A 14260-nucleotide genomic window follows, 5' to 3' on the forward strand; every position below is an offset into this window, starting at 1 on the left:
TACACTTTACTCTTTCATACTGGCTGCTATAAAGCTTGGAGCCAAATGTATAGCCTATCTCTTGTAAGTGGTTTTGAAAACATTTTATTAGAAAGAAAAGGACAGAGTATTGAGAAGAGAAAGAAACATGAGATCCAAAAAAGTTATCCAACACCCAGATCTTTAGGGAGAAGCTTAGAGGGTAAGATGAAGTGAAATTACTTACAGAGTTGTTACTCTTTCCTTAGGAACTTATATTTCTCTGAATATAATGGGAGTAATTTAAAAATATCTTACTGCTATGAGAAGAAAAAAAGAGAGGGGAAAGAGTTACTAGTTTATAACTAGAAATTTTAAATTAAGGGGCTCTTGACAATGGTTTCCATGACATATACACTGAAACCAGGAATTAAGCCCCAAAAGGAAGATATGGTACAACAACTGTCAGCTGAATACATAGATGTTTCCTAAAGTGACTGCCCTTTTTATGGCAAAGAGTACCCAAGTTATCTCCACCCAAAATGAAGTTCTAACTTTATCTTCCAAAGCCAAATTGTGTCTTTGCAATTCAGATTCAGGAGAATATTTTCCAAAACTTATTAATTTCATCCGCAACACAATAAAGAACACTGCTCCACCCCCAATCTTGGGGATTGTTCATATGAAACTTAATCCCACAAAGGATAGGCTAAGCCTACTTAAAATTAGGCCTAAGAGTCACTCCCAAGAGAACCTCTTTTGTTGCTCAGATGTGGCCTCTCTCTCCAGCCAACACAACAAGCAACCTCACTGCCTTCCCCCGTCTACGTAGGACATGACTTCCAGGGGTGTGGACCTTCCTGGCAATGTGGAACAGAAATCCTAGAATGAGCTGGGACTCAGCACCAAGGGATGAGAAAACCTTCTCGACCAAAAGGGGGAAGAAAGAAATGAGACAAAGTGTCAATGGCTGAGAGATTTCAAACAGAGTTGAGAGGTTATCCTGGAGGTTATTCTTACACATTAAATAGATATCACCTTTCTTGTTAAGGCGTAACAGAGAGGCTGGAAGGAACTGCCTGAAAATGTAGAGCTGTGTTCCAGTAGCCATGTTTCTTGAAGATGATTGTATAATGATACAGCTTTCGCAATGTGACTGTGTGATTGTGAAAACCTTGTGTCTGATGCTTCTTTTATCTACCTTACAGACAGATGAGTAAAACATACGGATTAATAAATATATAAATAACAGGGGGAACAAATGTTAAAATAAATTTAGTAGATTGAAATGTTAGTGATCAATGAAAGGGAGGGGTAAGGGGAATGGTATGCATGAATTTTTTTTCTATTTTCTTTTTATTTCTTTTTCTGAATTGATGCAAATGTTGTAAGAAATGATCATGATGAATATACAACTATGTGATAAAAAAAGAATGTTCATATTGCATGTTGATTGGTTTTATTAATAAAATAAATAAATTAATTAAAGAACACTGCTTCAAGCTTAGTGGCCCTACATGAGAGGGCTATTTGCTCTGCCAAAAGCAGCCCCATTTGATTTAATCAGCACTCCATGCGCTGTGTGGAAAGCATTCACTTTCTTCAATGTTATTACCAGTGCCACTCTGGATCATAAAGAGAAACTAGGAGAAACAAAACGGTGACCCAAGTGTAACTCAGGCATATTTAGGGAATTTGAACTCAGTAATTCCCAAGAACATAAGCAAGAATATTTGTTGGATCCAAATAAGAGATATCCTCACTATTCTCTGAGAGACAAAAAGAATTATCCACCCAGGCATTGTCCCTGGTCAGAGCAACAAGTTCACTCACCTATCACCCCTTCCTTACACCATATGTGAGAAAAAGGAATTCTAACCTAAAAAATTCACAGTCAGAGATATCCTCACAAGTAGAAAGGGGCAGTGAAACTCAGGTACTGCAACTATATTTTTCCTCAGAAATGTTTCCCTGGAGTGATGAACAATAGGCTGACAGTAAGCTGAGACGGTCACATTCTGCCAAAATAATAAATAACTTCCCCCTTTTGTAAATGAATTACCAGACTAAGATACTGTTAGTTCTCAGGTCAATATGAGCTTCCAAGTAAATGTAAGGTAAATGTGAGGCAAAAAGGTAAAGAGGAGTCTTAGGGTCACCTTCTTACCTCTCACTGCCATGTGACTGATAGCAGGATGACAAGCAGAACTTGGGGGCTTTCAGGCGATGGTGGATTAATGATGACATAGCCTTGACTTCCTAGAGGTAAAGGTTATAAAACACTCCAGGGTAAGTAGGCTTCCAATTTCATACTCTCAGGGTGAATGACAGCAACTGCTGTTTTTTTTCTCGGAAACACTTCAATGCTTAAACACACAGCTGTTACCTCCCTGCCCTAGTTTCTAAAATTCATCTGACCATGTTTATTTCTGAGCTTTATGTCAGCCAGACCACAGAACATAAGGGTCTTAAAAACCAGTACAGAGAACCTAAGCAGGACTAAAGGAGAAGGACTGGACTACCAGAGGGCATACTACCTTAGCAAATTTGAGATAAGGAGACACTAAAAATATGTCACACATGCACACCTTCCCAGTATAACCATTTTACCTATGCTCAGCAATCTCTGTAACTGTGAGATTAGAGTCAACTATCTAGGGCCAGGAGGGTGCTGGGAACTTTAAAACTATGCCAGAATTAAGACACCATCAAGAATTCTATCGCCTCCTAACTTCACGAGATTTGAAATTCAAGAACACAGACAGTTCATAGTCAAACACTATTCGGACTCACTAGCTCCCATTTCTTTTTCTTTCTTGTCCAAATCAGCTCTTTCCCCAACCCCCACTTCTCTCCAACACCAGAGGAGGTCGTCTCGGTCTTGCTCTAGCTGACTGTAGGACAAAGCAAGGCAGGTGGAGGAAATGAAGGCGTCACACTTGAGACCCCCGGAAACCAAGTTTCTATGAAAAGTTCCTACCTCCCTCTCCTAAAAGCCAGGAAGCTGCTGCTTTTAAGAATAAGTGATGCACAGCTTGGCAGAAATGTCAAGAAGTCAGTAGAGGGAAGCTAAATCTTCTGAGAGGAGGAGGAGGACGGTAATGCTACCTTTCCCAAAATACACAGAGAACGAAGGACAGTTCACCTGAGCATTCAGAAATTTAGAATAAACACTAGGAAACAAAATCTTCTTTATCTGGAGTATTTAAAAATAATATACCTAAAAAAAAAAAAATCATATGCCTGGCCTCACCCCAACCTAAAAAATTTGAATCTCAAAGGGAAGGGCCCAAACAGCTGTATTTTTAAATGGTTCCCTGGTGAGCCCTATGTGCAGCCATATTTGGGAACAATGGCAAATAGCTTTGGCAAAGTATAGCCCAAAAAAATTCTTATCAAATCCAAATAAGGGGAGTTCCGGGTCAAGATGGCGGCTTAACAACATGCGCGTTTTAATTCGTCCTCCAGAACAACTGCTAAATAACCAGAAACAGTACATAACAGCTCCTGGGGCCGCGTCAGTGACCAGACACACAGCGTACCCCAGTCTGGACCAGCCAGACTGGCTGCGAGCACCCCCCAAAACCGTGAGTTCCCAAAGCTGTGGTGGCCAGTGCCCCTCCCCCACAGGCCGCTTCCCAGAGGGGAAAGGAAAGGACTTTACCAGCAGCAGTGACTGGGCACAATCAAACGCCAATTGTGGAACTAATTAACAAATTCTGACTACTAAAAATAGGCCCCCAGCTTAGGTGAACCCGATCAAAGCGGGGGTTGCTCATTTTTGCCCTGGCACCAAGGGGGCAGGACTGACAGAAAAAGGGGGAAAAAAAGAAGGAAACAGGTTTTTGTGGCTGTGTATCTATAAAGGCTTGACTGCCTCTGGATACAGCGGCAGGACTTTTCAGGCTGCAACCGCCCCAGGCATAGGCAAAAGTGAGCTCTTTTGGGGGCTTATCTGGAGTCTGTGCCTTCCCCAGGGGAGGGGTGAAGGCCCACCCAGGTGGAATCCCTCCATCAAGGAATTCAGACACCAGGGTTTGGTAATTTGAAGCCATTAAAACCAGCCTACAACCTCTCCTCTGTCTCCAACAAACCCCCAGCCAAAGTTAAAGGTACCACATCATCTTATGCTGGTGGGACCTGCAGTCAGACAAGCGCCCGAAAAACAGAGTCCAGAGACTTCACAGAAAAGTCTTTCAACCTGCTGGGTCTCATGCTCAGGGAAAACCGACGACGCAGGTGACTCTTTCCTCCTAATAGGAGGCCAGTTTGGTCTGGGAAAATCTGGCTGGGGTCTATAATATCTAAGCAGACCCTCCTAAGTGAGTGTGGGGGAAAGGTACCACAAAAGCAGGGCAAGAAACAAGAAAACAAGAACTGAAAAATTCTCCTCTGTTAAACAAAACTTAAGCTAAAGGTTCAGATAAAGCTGAACAGAATGTCAAAGAACAGATAGACAACAAATTCATTCAGCAAGAAAACCCTAGATAAAAGAAGTGAAAGCAATCTCCAGAATAAACTAATTAAGGTAATTAAATGCCTAGACGCCAGCAAAAAAATAACAAATCACACTAAGGAAATTGAAGATATGGCCCAGTCAAAGGAACAAACCAACAATTCAAATGACATACAGGAGCTGAAACAACTAATTCAGAATATACGAACAGACATGGAAAACCTCATCAAAAACCAAATCAATGAATTGAGGGAGGATATAAAAAAGGCAAGGAAGGAACAAAAAGAAGAAACTGAAAGTCTGAAAAAACAAATCACAGAACTTATGGGAATGAAAGACACAGTAGAAGAGATGAAAAAAACAATGGAAACCTACAATGGTAGATTTCAAGAGGCAGAACATAGGATTAATGAACCGGAGGACAGAACATCTGAAATCCAACAAGAAACAGAAACTATAGGAAAAAAAATGGAAAAATATGAGCAGGGACTCAGGGAATTGAAAGACAATATGAAGCACATGAATATACGTGTTGTGGGTGTCCCAGAAGGAGAAGAGAATGGAAAAGGAGGAGAAAAACTAATGGAGGAAATTATCACTGAAAATTTCCCAACTCTTACGAAAGACTTAAAATTACAGATCCAAGAAGTACAGCGTACCCCAAAGAGAACAGATCCAAATAGACATACTCCAAGACATTTAATAATCAGAATGTCAGAGGTCAAAGAGAAAGAGAGGATCTTGAAAGCAGCAAGAGAAAAGCAATCCATCACATACAAGGGAAGCCCAATAAGACTATGCGCAGATCTCTCAGCAGAAACCATGGAGGCGAGAAGACAGTGGGATAATATATTTAAATTATTAAAAGAGAAAAACTGCCAACCAAGAATTCTATATCCAGCAAAATTGTCCTTCAAAAATGAGGGAAAAATGAAAACATTTTCAGACAAAAAAATCACTGAGAGAATTTGTGACCAAGAGACCAGCTCTGCAAGAAATACTAAAGGGAACACTAGAGACAGATATGAAGACAGAAGAGAGAGGAGTGGAGAAGAGTGTAGAAAGAAGACTATGAGTAGAGGTAAAAAGAAGGAAAATTAGATATGACATATAAAATCCAGAAGGCAAAATAGTAGAAGAAAGTACTACCCATGCAGTAATAACACTGAATGTTAATGGATTAAACTCTTCAATCAAAAGACATAGTCTGGCAGAATGGTTTAAAAAACAGGACCCATCTATATGCTGTCTCTACTCAAAGGTCACGAGGCCAAGGACACAAATGGACATTTACATGTTTATAGCAGCATGATTAACAATTACCAAGTGATGGAAAAAGCCAAAATGTCCATCAACAGACAGTTGACTAAACAAACTGTGACATTTACATAAGATGGAATATTATGCAGCTGTAAGACAAAATAAAGTTATGAAGTATGTAACAACATGAATGGACCTTAAGGACATTATGCTGAGTGTGATTAGCCAGAAACAAAAGGACAAATACTGTATGGTCTCACTGACATGAACTGACGTTAGTGAATAAACTTAGAATGTTTCCTTGGTAACAGAGACCATCAGGAGATAGAAATAGGGTAAGATATTGGGTAATTGGAGCTGAAGGGATACAGATTGTGCAATAAGACTGGATACAAAAACTCAGAAATGGACAGCACAATACTACCTAACTGTAATGTAATTATGTTAAAACACTGAATGAACCTGCATGTGAGAATGATAGAGGGAGGAGGGATGGGGACATAAATGAAATCAGAAAGAAAGACAGATGGTAAAGATTGAGATGGTAACAGCACAATAATACCTAATCGTAAAGTAATCAAGTTAAAACACTGAATGAAGCTGCATCTGAGCTATAGGTTTTTGTTTTGTTTTGTTTTGTTTTGTTTTGATTTTACTATTATTACTTTTATTTTTTTCTCTATATTAACATTCTATATCTTTTTCGGTTATGTTGCTAGTTCTTCTAAACCAATGCATATGTACTAAGAAATGATGATCATGCACCTATGTGATGATGTTAAGAATTAATGATTGCATATGTAGAATGGTATGATCTCTAAATGTTGGGTTAATTTCTTTTTTTCCGTTAATTAAAAAAAAAAAAAAAAGAGAAGGGATAATTGGAGCTGAAGGGATACAGACTGTACAACAGGACTGGATATAAAAACTCAGAAATGGACAGCACAATACTACCCAATTGTAATGCAATTATGTTAAAACACTGAATGAAGCTGCATGTGAGGTATAGGTTTTTTGTTTTTGTCTTTGTTTTTTTTTTTCTTTCTATTATTGTTTTAATTCTTATTCTGTTGTCTTTTTATTTCTTTTTTCTAAATCGATGCAAATGTACTAAGAAATGATGAATATGCAACTATGTGATGTTATTAAGAATTACTGATTGTACATGTAGATTGGAATGATTTCTAATTGTTTTGTTAATTCTTTTTTTAATTAATAAAAAAAAAAAGATTGAGATGGTATAATCTAGAAATGCCTAGAGTGTGTAATAATAGTGAAATGTACAATGTACAAATTTAAGAAATGTTTTTGCCTGAGGAAGAACAAAGGAATGTCATTATTGCAGGGTGTTGAAAATAGATGATAATTAATACTTTAAAATGTCACCTTATGTGTGAGACTAAAGCAAAAAATTTTTATTTGTTACAAAATTTATATTTTGACTAGAGCATTTCCTAATATAACTCATGTAGATAGTTTGATTGAATGTCATAAGTACTTGGAATCTCAGGTAGCACATGAGATTTTGTTGATTTGTCCAGAGTGATGCCCCGATGAATCCCAGAGTGATTTGATCAGAGACTGGAAAAGTATTTGCAAGCCCCCTTTGGGGAATAGTGAGAGTGGGGAGAAATTCAACTTCCCCAAGTTAAATTCATGATATTCTCACAAGCAGTGTGGACAACCAAAGCTATAGGCTGAGCCCCCAGGCTTGGGGTTTGTTCACATGAAACTTAACCCCACAAAGGATAGGTCAAGTCTACTTAAAATTTAGGCCTAAGAGTCACCCCCAAGAGAGCCTCTTTTGTTGCTCAGATGTGGCCTCTCTCTCCAGCCAACACAACGAGTAGTCTCACCACCCTCCCCCTCTCTGCGTGGGACATGACTCCCAGGGGCGTGGACCTTCCTGGCAACGTGGGACGGGGATCCTGGAATGAGCTGAGACTCAGCGTCAAGGGACTGAGAAAAACCCTAGAATGAGCTGAGAATTAACATCAGGGGATTGAGAGAACCTTCTCGACCAAAGGGGGAAGAGTGAAATGAGACTTAGTGTCAATGGCTGAGAGATTCCAAACAGAGTTGAGAGGTTATCCTGGAGGTTATTCTTATGCATTAAGTAGATATCACCTTGTTGTTCAAGATGTAGTGGAGAGGCTGGAGGGAACTGCCTGAAAATGTAGAGCTGTGTTCCAGTAGCCATGTTTCTTGATGATGATTGAACAATGATATAGCTTTCACAATGAGACTCTGCGAATGTGAAAACCTTCTGTCTGGTGCTCCTTTTAGCTACTATATCAGCAGAAGAGTAGAACATATGGAATAAAAATAAATAATAGGGGGAACAAATGTTAAAATAAATTTAGTTTGAAATGCTAGTGGTAAATGAAAGCGAGGGGTAAGGGGTATGGTATGTATAATCTTGTTTTTCTCTGTTATCGTTTTATTTCTTTTTCTGTTGTCTTTTTATTTCTTTTTCTAAATCGATGCAAATGTTCTAAGAAATGATGAATATGCAACTATGTGATGATATTAAGAATTACCGATTGTATATGTAAAATGGAATGATCTCTTAATGTTTTGTTTGTTAATTTTTTTAATTAATAAAAAAAGTTAAAAAAAAAAATCTAAATAAGGCTGCCATTCACTCCAATTCCCCTCCCCAAGCACTAGAGGCCTCCCAAAAAAGTTTATACTACCTATAAACAGGTATCTCAGATGCAGGGATGTGAAGAGAAATGAAGAACTGGGAAGTAGCCATAGCTGTTTATAAGAAGCACACCTTCCTAAAATTAAAATAGAGAATAGAGAATTTTTTGCATAGTGGTTCAATACAGGAAGAACATACCAAAGTAAAATAAGGCACACCTCAGGTGTGTGAGGAAAAGAGGGAGGCAATTTGAGTTCAAGCACACAAGGCATTTTTTTCTACAGAACTGATAGAGAGGAAGGGGAGGGATATCAATAAAGTGAGGACGGGGAGAGGAACAGACAGGATCTCTCTTAAGGCTCACGTGTTTTGCTTATTTGTTTTTGTTTATTTACAGCTGCTCTTCTTCTTTAACATCTCATGCAGTATGAGCATGTTGGGGGATTTTCTAACTGCCTCTTCTACTCTATACCCCAATAAGCTACCCACCCAAGTAATACTTTCTATAGTGCAGACATTAAGTGCTTTGAAACATCTTCATTGCTAGGGATTTAAAAATTCAATATTTGACATTAACTCCAAATGTGGTATACACTGAAAATACATTTCTATTTCTGTCCTAAGACTCCTCTGAGAATGAGAAGGTAGTATCTGGCTAAAATTCCATTTTTAAAAACCTGAGAAAAGAACAATAAAGGAAAAAGAGGAGAGGAAAGGAGTTAACATTTTCTAGATCTTACTAGGGATTCAAATTTCATTAAAAATATGAAATCCTTTCATATTTGCTCATTTACAAATATCACCACCAAGTATCCCAATGCAGAATATTCCTCAATTTGATGTACTGCCTCATTCCACACCTCTACTGCCAAAATACTACACGATTTTATCTCACCTGCTTCAAGCTATCAAAAGTAACTTTACTATTTTACAGAGTATATAAGAAAATGAACTATCATGTAATTATTAAACTTTAATCAAATTGAAACATATGTATTTTTTAAAATATATTACCTTTTTAATCAATACCAGCCCAAAGAACAGTATTACTGAATAACATTAGCCTCTCAATGTTAAAAGAAATCTTATATATCCTTAGCTGTTAAAATTCCCACATCATGTGACTCTTTTAATACCAAATTTTCCCACCAGAAAACTAACAACACACCATTTCCCCTCTTTCCTACAGATTCTGAAGACTGAGTAGATTTGGATTCAGATCACATTTCTCCTATGAAAAGCCAGGCTAGCTACTGAGCCACCCCAAAATTAGATATAGAACCACATATACGGTGGTTCACAGATGAGTTTTTAAACCTATTAAGAGGGTACTGGTTTTGTTTTTTTTAACTGCCACTCAGGGAATGATCCCACCCTAAGAAGTGGGTTGGCAAAAGTTTAAGTGAAGGTATTAAAAAGGAAAACAGACTCAACTGAATCTAGCATTCCCTTCTTTTTCTAGGCTGTGTTCACTCTTGGAGCAAAGACAACTGGAAGACCACAGAGAGGCATAAAACTTGTTTTTTATCAAAGTCATCAGTTCTGACAAGTTAGAAGAAAGAATGCAAAGACATTAGTGGGAGCAGGGTATTGCAAAGGGAAGAGAGAAAGAAGAGTTTTTTTAATCTCTATAAACTTTCTTATCTCTAGTTCTTTGGGTTCAAACTCAATGAATGAAATCAGACAGAAAAAATAAAATTAAAAAGTACAAGATACTAGTGGTGAACACCATGTACCTTAGGGAAGTCTAACCTATCAAAAACTCCAAAAATATCCAATTTACAGCAAATAGGGCAATTCACCAACCATGTACAGTAATACATCATCAAAAATTATATCTTACTTCCCCCAATTTAAAAAATATTTCCTCTTTAAAGTGCTCAATTTATATACCTCACATTAATTGTTCAATTCTTCCTCCTAACAAGTATGTGCCTGAGGGTTAGGAGTATGGGAAGGTAAAGAAGTTGAGCAAAGAAAAACTTGACTCCCATTTCTCTAGTTAAAATTAGAATACATTTTCAAGAGCACTGGGTAGGAGAGAGAAAAATTCCATTCTGCCTCTTTGCTTCTTCCAAATTCCTATAGCCAAGGGGTTCAACAGCAGTGAATGGCACACATAATGACATCATTGATTGGAACCATAATAGAAGTGAGAAAAGCGGGTGGGGGAGAAAGTGGGAAGGGAGGGAGGTGAAGATGTATTTGTGTTACAGACAAAAGACAAGTTCTGTTCCTCAGCAGGGACAAATGAAGAACCAGATGACGGGATAAACTGAGGTCAGAGAGTTTCCCCTATTGTTGCCTCTTTAAACAGCTCCTTTACCACTCCTTCGGGGTTTGTTCCATTGGGCGGGTGGAGGGAGAGCAGTATTACGCGTTTTCATCTTAAAGGGAAGGGGTAAAGGAAGAAAAAGGGACAGGATTACACATTGTGTTTCTGCTCTCCTTCAAAGTGCCTAACATTTATTTTCAAAATATTATGAATTAGAAGGGGATTTAAAGGAGTGGTTAAATTTTTGATGGGCCCTAAAATGTCAAAGATCTCTGAGAAATGCTGAAGACTATGTGGGGTTGGGTCTCAGCTTTTCCTAAAATTCACCTTTCTCTGATATCCACTTCCAATTGCTATCTCTATTTACCATATATATAAACCCACTCTCATCTTCAAATTAAAGGAATACAAACTTGCAGTAGAAGCATTTTTGGGAAAACTGACAATCTAGGATAGAGGGGAAATTCTCCCCAAAGTCCTTGATCAATGAGATACAATGACTAAGGTCAAGACCTATACTGAGTTTTTTCTCACCTACAATTGTGCATTTTTCTTGGTCCTGTGGAGCCCCAAGAGAAATGGAAATGGAGAATTCAGTGTAACACTTGACCTAGGAACTGATGCAAAGAACCAAACCTACTCAGCAGGCTACTTTCCCAAACTTATCCTAGGATCTAATTCTTCTACCACCATATGTTTATAAAATATTCTATCAATCTCCTTACCTAGCATATGGTTCATTGGGTTCTTGTAGCTCCATGATGGAAACGTTCTATGCACGGCCCCACAGTTCTTCCTTTGGAAAAGGTGGATACATCCATATTTATCTCTTAAACAAATCCCAGTATAGACTCTCTAAGGCTGGTGACCAACTTTTTTTTTTTTTAACATGGGCAGGCACCAGGAATCAAACCTGGGTCTCTGGCATGCAGGTGAGAACTCTGCCTGCTGAGGTAGCATGGCCTGCCCGTGACCAACTTTTAAATCTATAGTATGAACTACTTTTTTGGTACTCATTCTTTTTATGTTCCATATTCCAGTGACTAACGTCTACACCAAAACCCAGCACTGAAGGGGAAGAGCAAATAAACAACCAACAAATATTTCTTCACTTACTTCAGATGATGGAAAAGAACCTAGATAGAATCAAATCAATCTTCAGAAGAGAGTGAATGTTGTTTAGCTTGCCATTAGTTAGTCACAAGGAAATTTGTAAGCCAGGAGATGCTAGTACCCTTTTATGCTTAGAACTAACCCTCTGTCCCAGCTGTCTCTTTGGTATCTCAACACATTTTAATGACAAGCTCTTTAAAAATAAGGCAGACCCATTATCCCTCTCACTTCTGAAGTGGTTTACCCCAAACCAATAGGGAGCAAAGATATTCACTACATAAAAGTTCATGAAAATAATCCCTTTAGCCACCCCAAGAATCTTCTAAAGTATCTTTAGCAACCAGCCCCCACAAGATGGTCAGCAGAGACACTGAGTTTGTTTTCAATCTTTTTCTATTTCTGATACAGTGTAACACAGACACAATCAACAGGGAAAATAACTGACAAAAATCACAAGAAAACCAGAGCATTTCAATGTGAGAAAAGCAGAAAGACCTCAAGACAACTCATTTAATTAGAACAGCTACCTATAAGGAGAAGTAAAAGCAGGCAAACCTGGTAACATTCTAGTAGAGACATAAGGAAGCTACAAGGAGGTCATCAGCTGCTTACTTCTAATCAGTAATTGAGAAACGGTAACATATACCCTTCACATTCCCCAAGACGGTACAACAACCAGACTTCAGTTTTCTGTTTAGTGCCTGGTCTTTATTACTACTATTTTTTAATTCACCTAGCTCGATTTCCTAATACTACCTCAAGTATTGTTTTGCCTTCCCAAATGGGTCAATATTTGAAAAAGACACAACCATCATAAATTAACTGAGGTGGCTTCCCCAGCTTTATTCCCTCTATCCACCTCTCATTACTTTCAGAGATTAGTTTTCTGTGTTCCAGACTAAGTACTGTTCTTCACCAATGACCGTAACCCAAACATCACTTCTCTTGGGAGGCATGGAGAACTGACAGAAAACAACAACAAAACACAGCTGATCAGTACTTGCATATATGTAAGCAACAAATATTGCTGGTAAAAATCTAATATGTTGACCACATTCTAGTTTTGTTTTTATGTAGTTCTAAACACAAAGATTTGAATCAATCAGAAAATAACTTTGAATGTTAACTCAAACATTTAGAACACAAAATTATGACTTTTAACTATTGTCTTAGTATTATAATATATATGTTCATGGCAAGGATAAAAACAAACATGGATAAATAAACACACTTAAGAAGTAGGAAAAAAAAAAGAAAAACTACTCAAGAACAAGACAGAAAACCTAGCTGGTAATCAATCAGAACCAACCAGATTGAGGTTATTTATCTGGGTTTTGCTTTGTTTGAGGGGATGGGAAGTTTCTCAGCCTATAGTCACCATGAGGCTTATATGAGAAAAGGCATGCCATTCTATTCTCAAATAATCCAAAGAGTTGGAGGGGGCAATTTACAGCCTCTTGTGTAAAAAGTGTCTATAAATGCCAGTGCCATTCTTTTCTCTGTCACTTCCTATTATCCTAAACCAACAGGATTGTATTCACTGAGACTTGAGCTGGAAACATGAACGGACGGGCCTTTCTTGAGTGGGGTTAAGGGGAAAGATGATGAGGGGAGGGTGGACAGGTTTCTTCACATTTCTGGAGTGTGCTCAATGTGTATAGTATACTAATGGAGCTGAAAACCTAAATATATAAGCAGTCATGCAAAAGTCAGCCAAGGAAGAGTAGCAGAAACTCAGTTTCTTCAAATTTGTAGTATGTTCAAGCCATAAATATGAAATATGAAGAAATGATGAGACTGAAACAGCTAAAAAAAATTCAGTAATAAACACTACTGATCCCTGGCTTACATGTTTTTACATATTCTCTTTCTCTATATTAATATACACTGGTCTGCAGCATAGGCTACTGAAGAGAAATAAATCAGCAAGCAATCAGGGCCTGAAGATAGATCAAGCAAACACAAAGCCTTGCAAGGAGATGACAGAGGTGAGTTTCTCACTGTACTTCTATTAGAATACTAGGATAGAGAAAAGGCATCTCCATACCACCTACTAAACCTCCACTATTTGTTCCATGCCTAGCCTGAATGAGATCTGTATCTAGAAAATTGTAAAGCTTAAAGTCAGGTAGCCTAGTTATACAGGAGGAGGCTACATGGAACTCAGGAGCCCAGGACAAAAAGTGTGTTGATCAAGCTGTTTGATGAACATAAATTTAATCATATCACTGACCTGAGCCAACCAAACATTAGCTAGCAATTTATCTCTGATGATAGAAAACAGTCACGCACAACACTCTGAAATAGGTAACTCTTACCAGAGAATGTAACCATTTGTGATTTTAGTAATTGGAACTAGAATACTGCTAAACCCTCAAAGTTATCTGAAAAAAGGAACACTTCCTTTTCCTATCTCTTACTTCCCTTTCCTCAACTTCTTTCCTTCCACAGAGTCACTCTGAAATTACTTGGATTTCCTACAAGTACTAAAAATTCTGGGCTACAGAAATAGTGGTTCAAATATGTGGTCTGATAAAGTATTTCTATGCCA

The 14260-nt window shown here is 38.1% G+C and overlaps 1 protein-coding gene across 2 annotated transcripts in view; it reads right to left on the minus strand.

Moving 5' to 3' along the window:
- Positions 1-14260, minus strand: part of SARNP (SAP domain containing ribonucleoprotein) — a 54114-nt gene that overhangs the window by 15195 nt on the left and 24659 nt on the right. The window contains exon 10 of one of the 2 annotated variants that reach the window (XM_077110977.1): positions 7838-11392. The exons of the other annotated variant lie outside the window; for it this stretch is intronic. Coding sequence (XP_076967092.1) covers positions 11369-11392 — 24 coding nt within the window. The 3' untranslated portion in view covers positions 7838-11368. Of the gene's footprint in view, positions 1-7837; positions 11393-14260 lie in introns of those variants that run through there. 2 annotated transcript variants of the gene reach the window in all.

Source organism: Tamandua tetradactyla, chromosome 7, assembly GCF_023851605.1.
Source record: "Tamandua tetradactyla isolate mTamTet1 chromosome 7, mTamTet1.pri, whole genome shotgun sequence".
In the NCBI taxonomy this organism is placed as follows: Eukaryota; Metazoa; Chordata; class Mammalia; order Pilosa; family Myrmecophagidae; genus Tamandua; species Tamandua tetradactyla.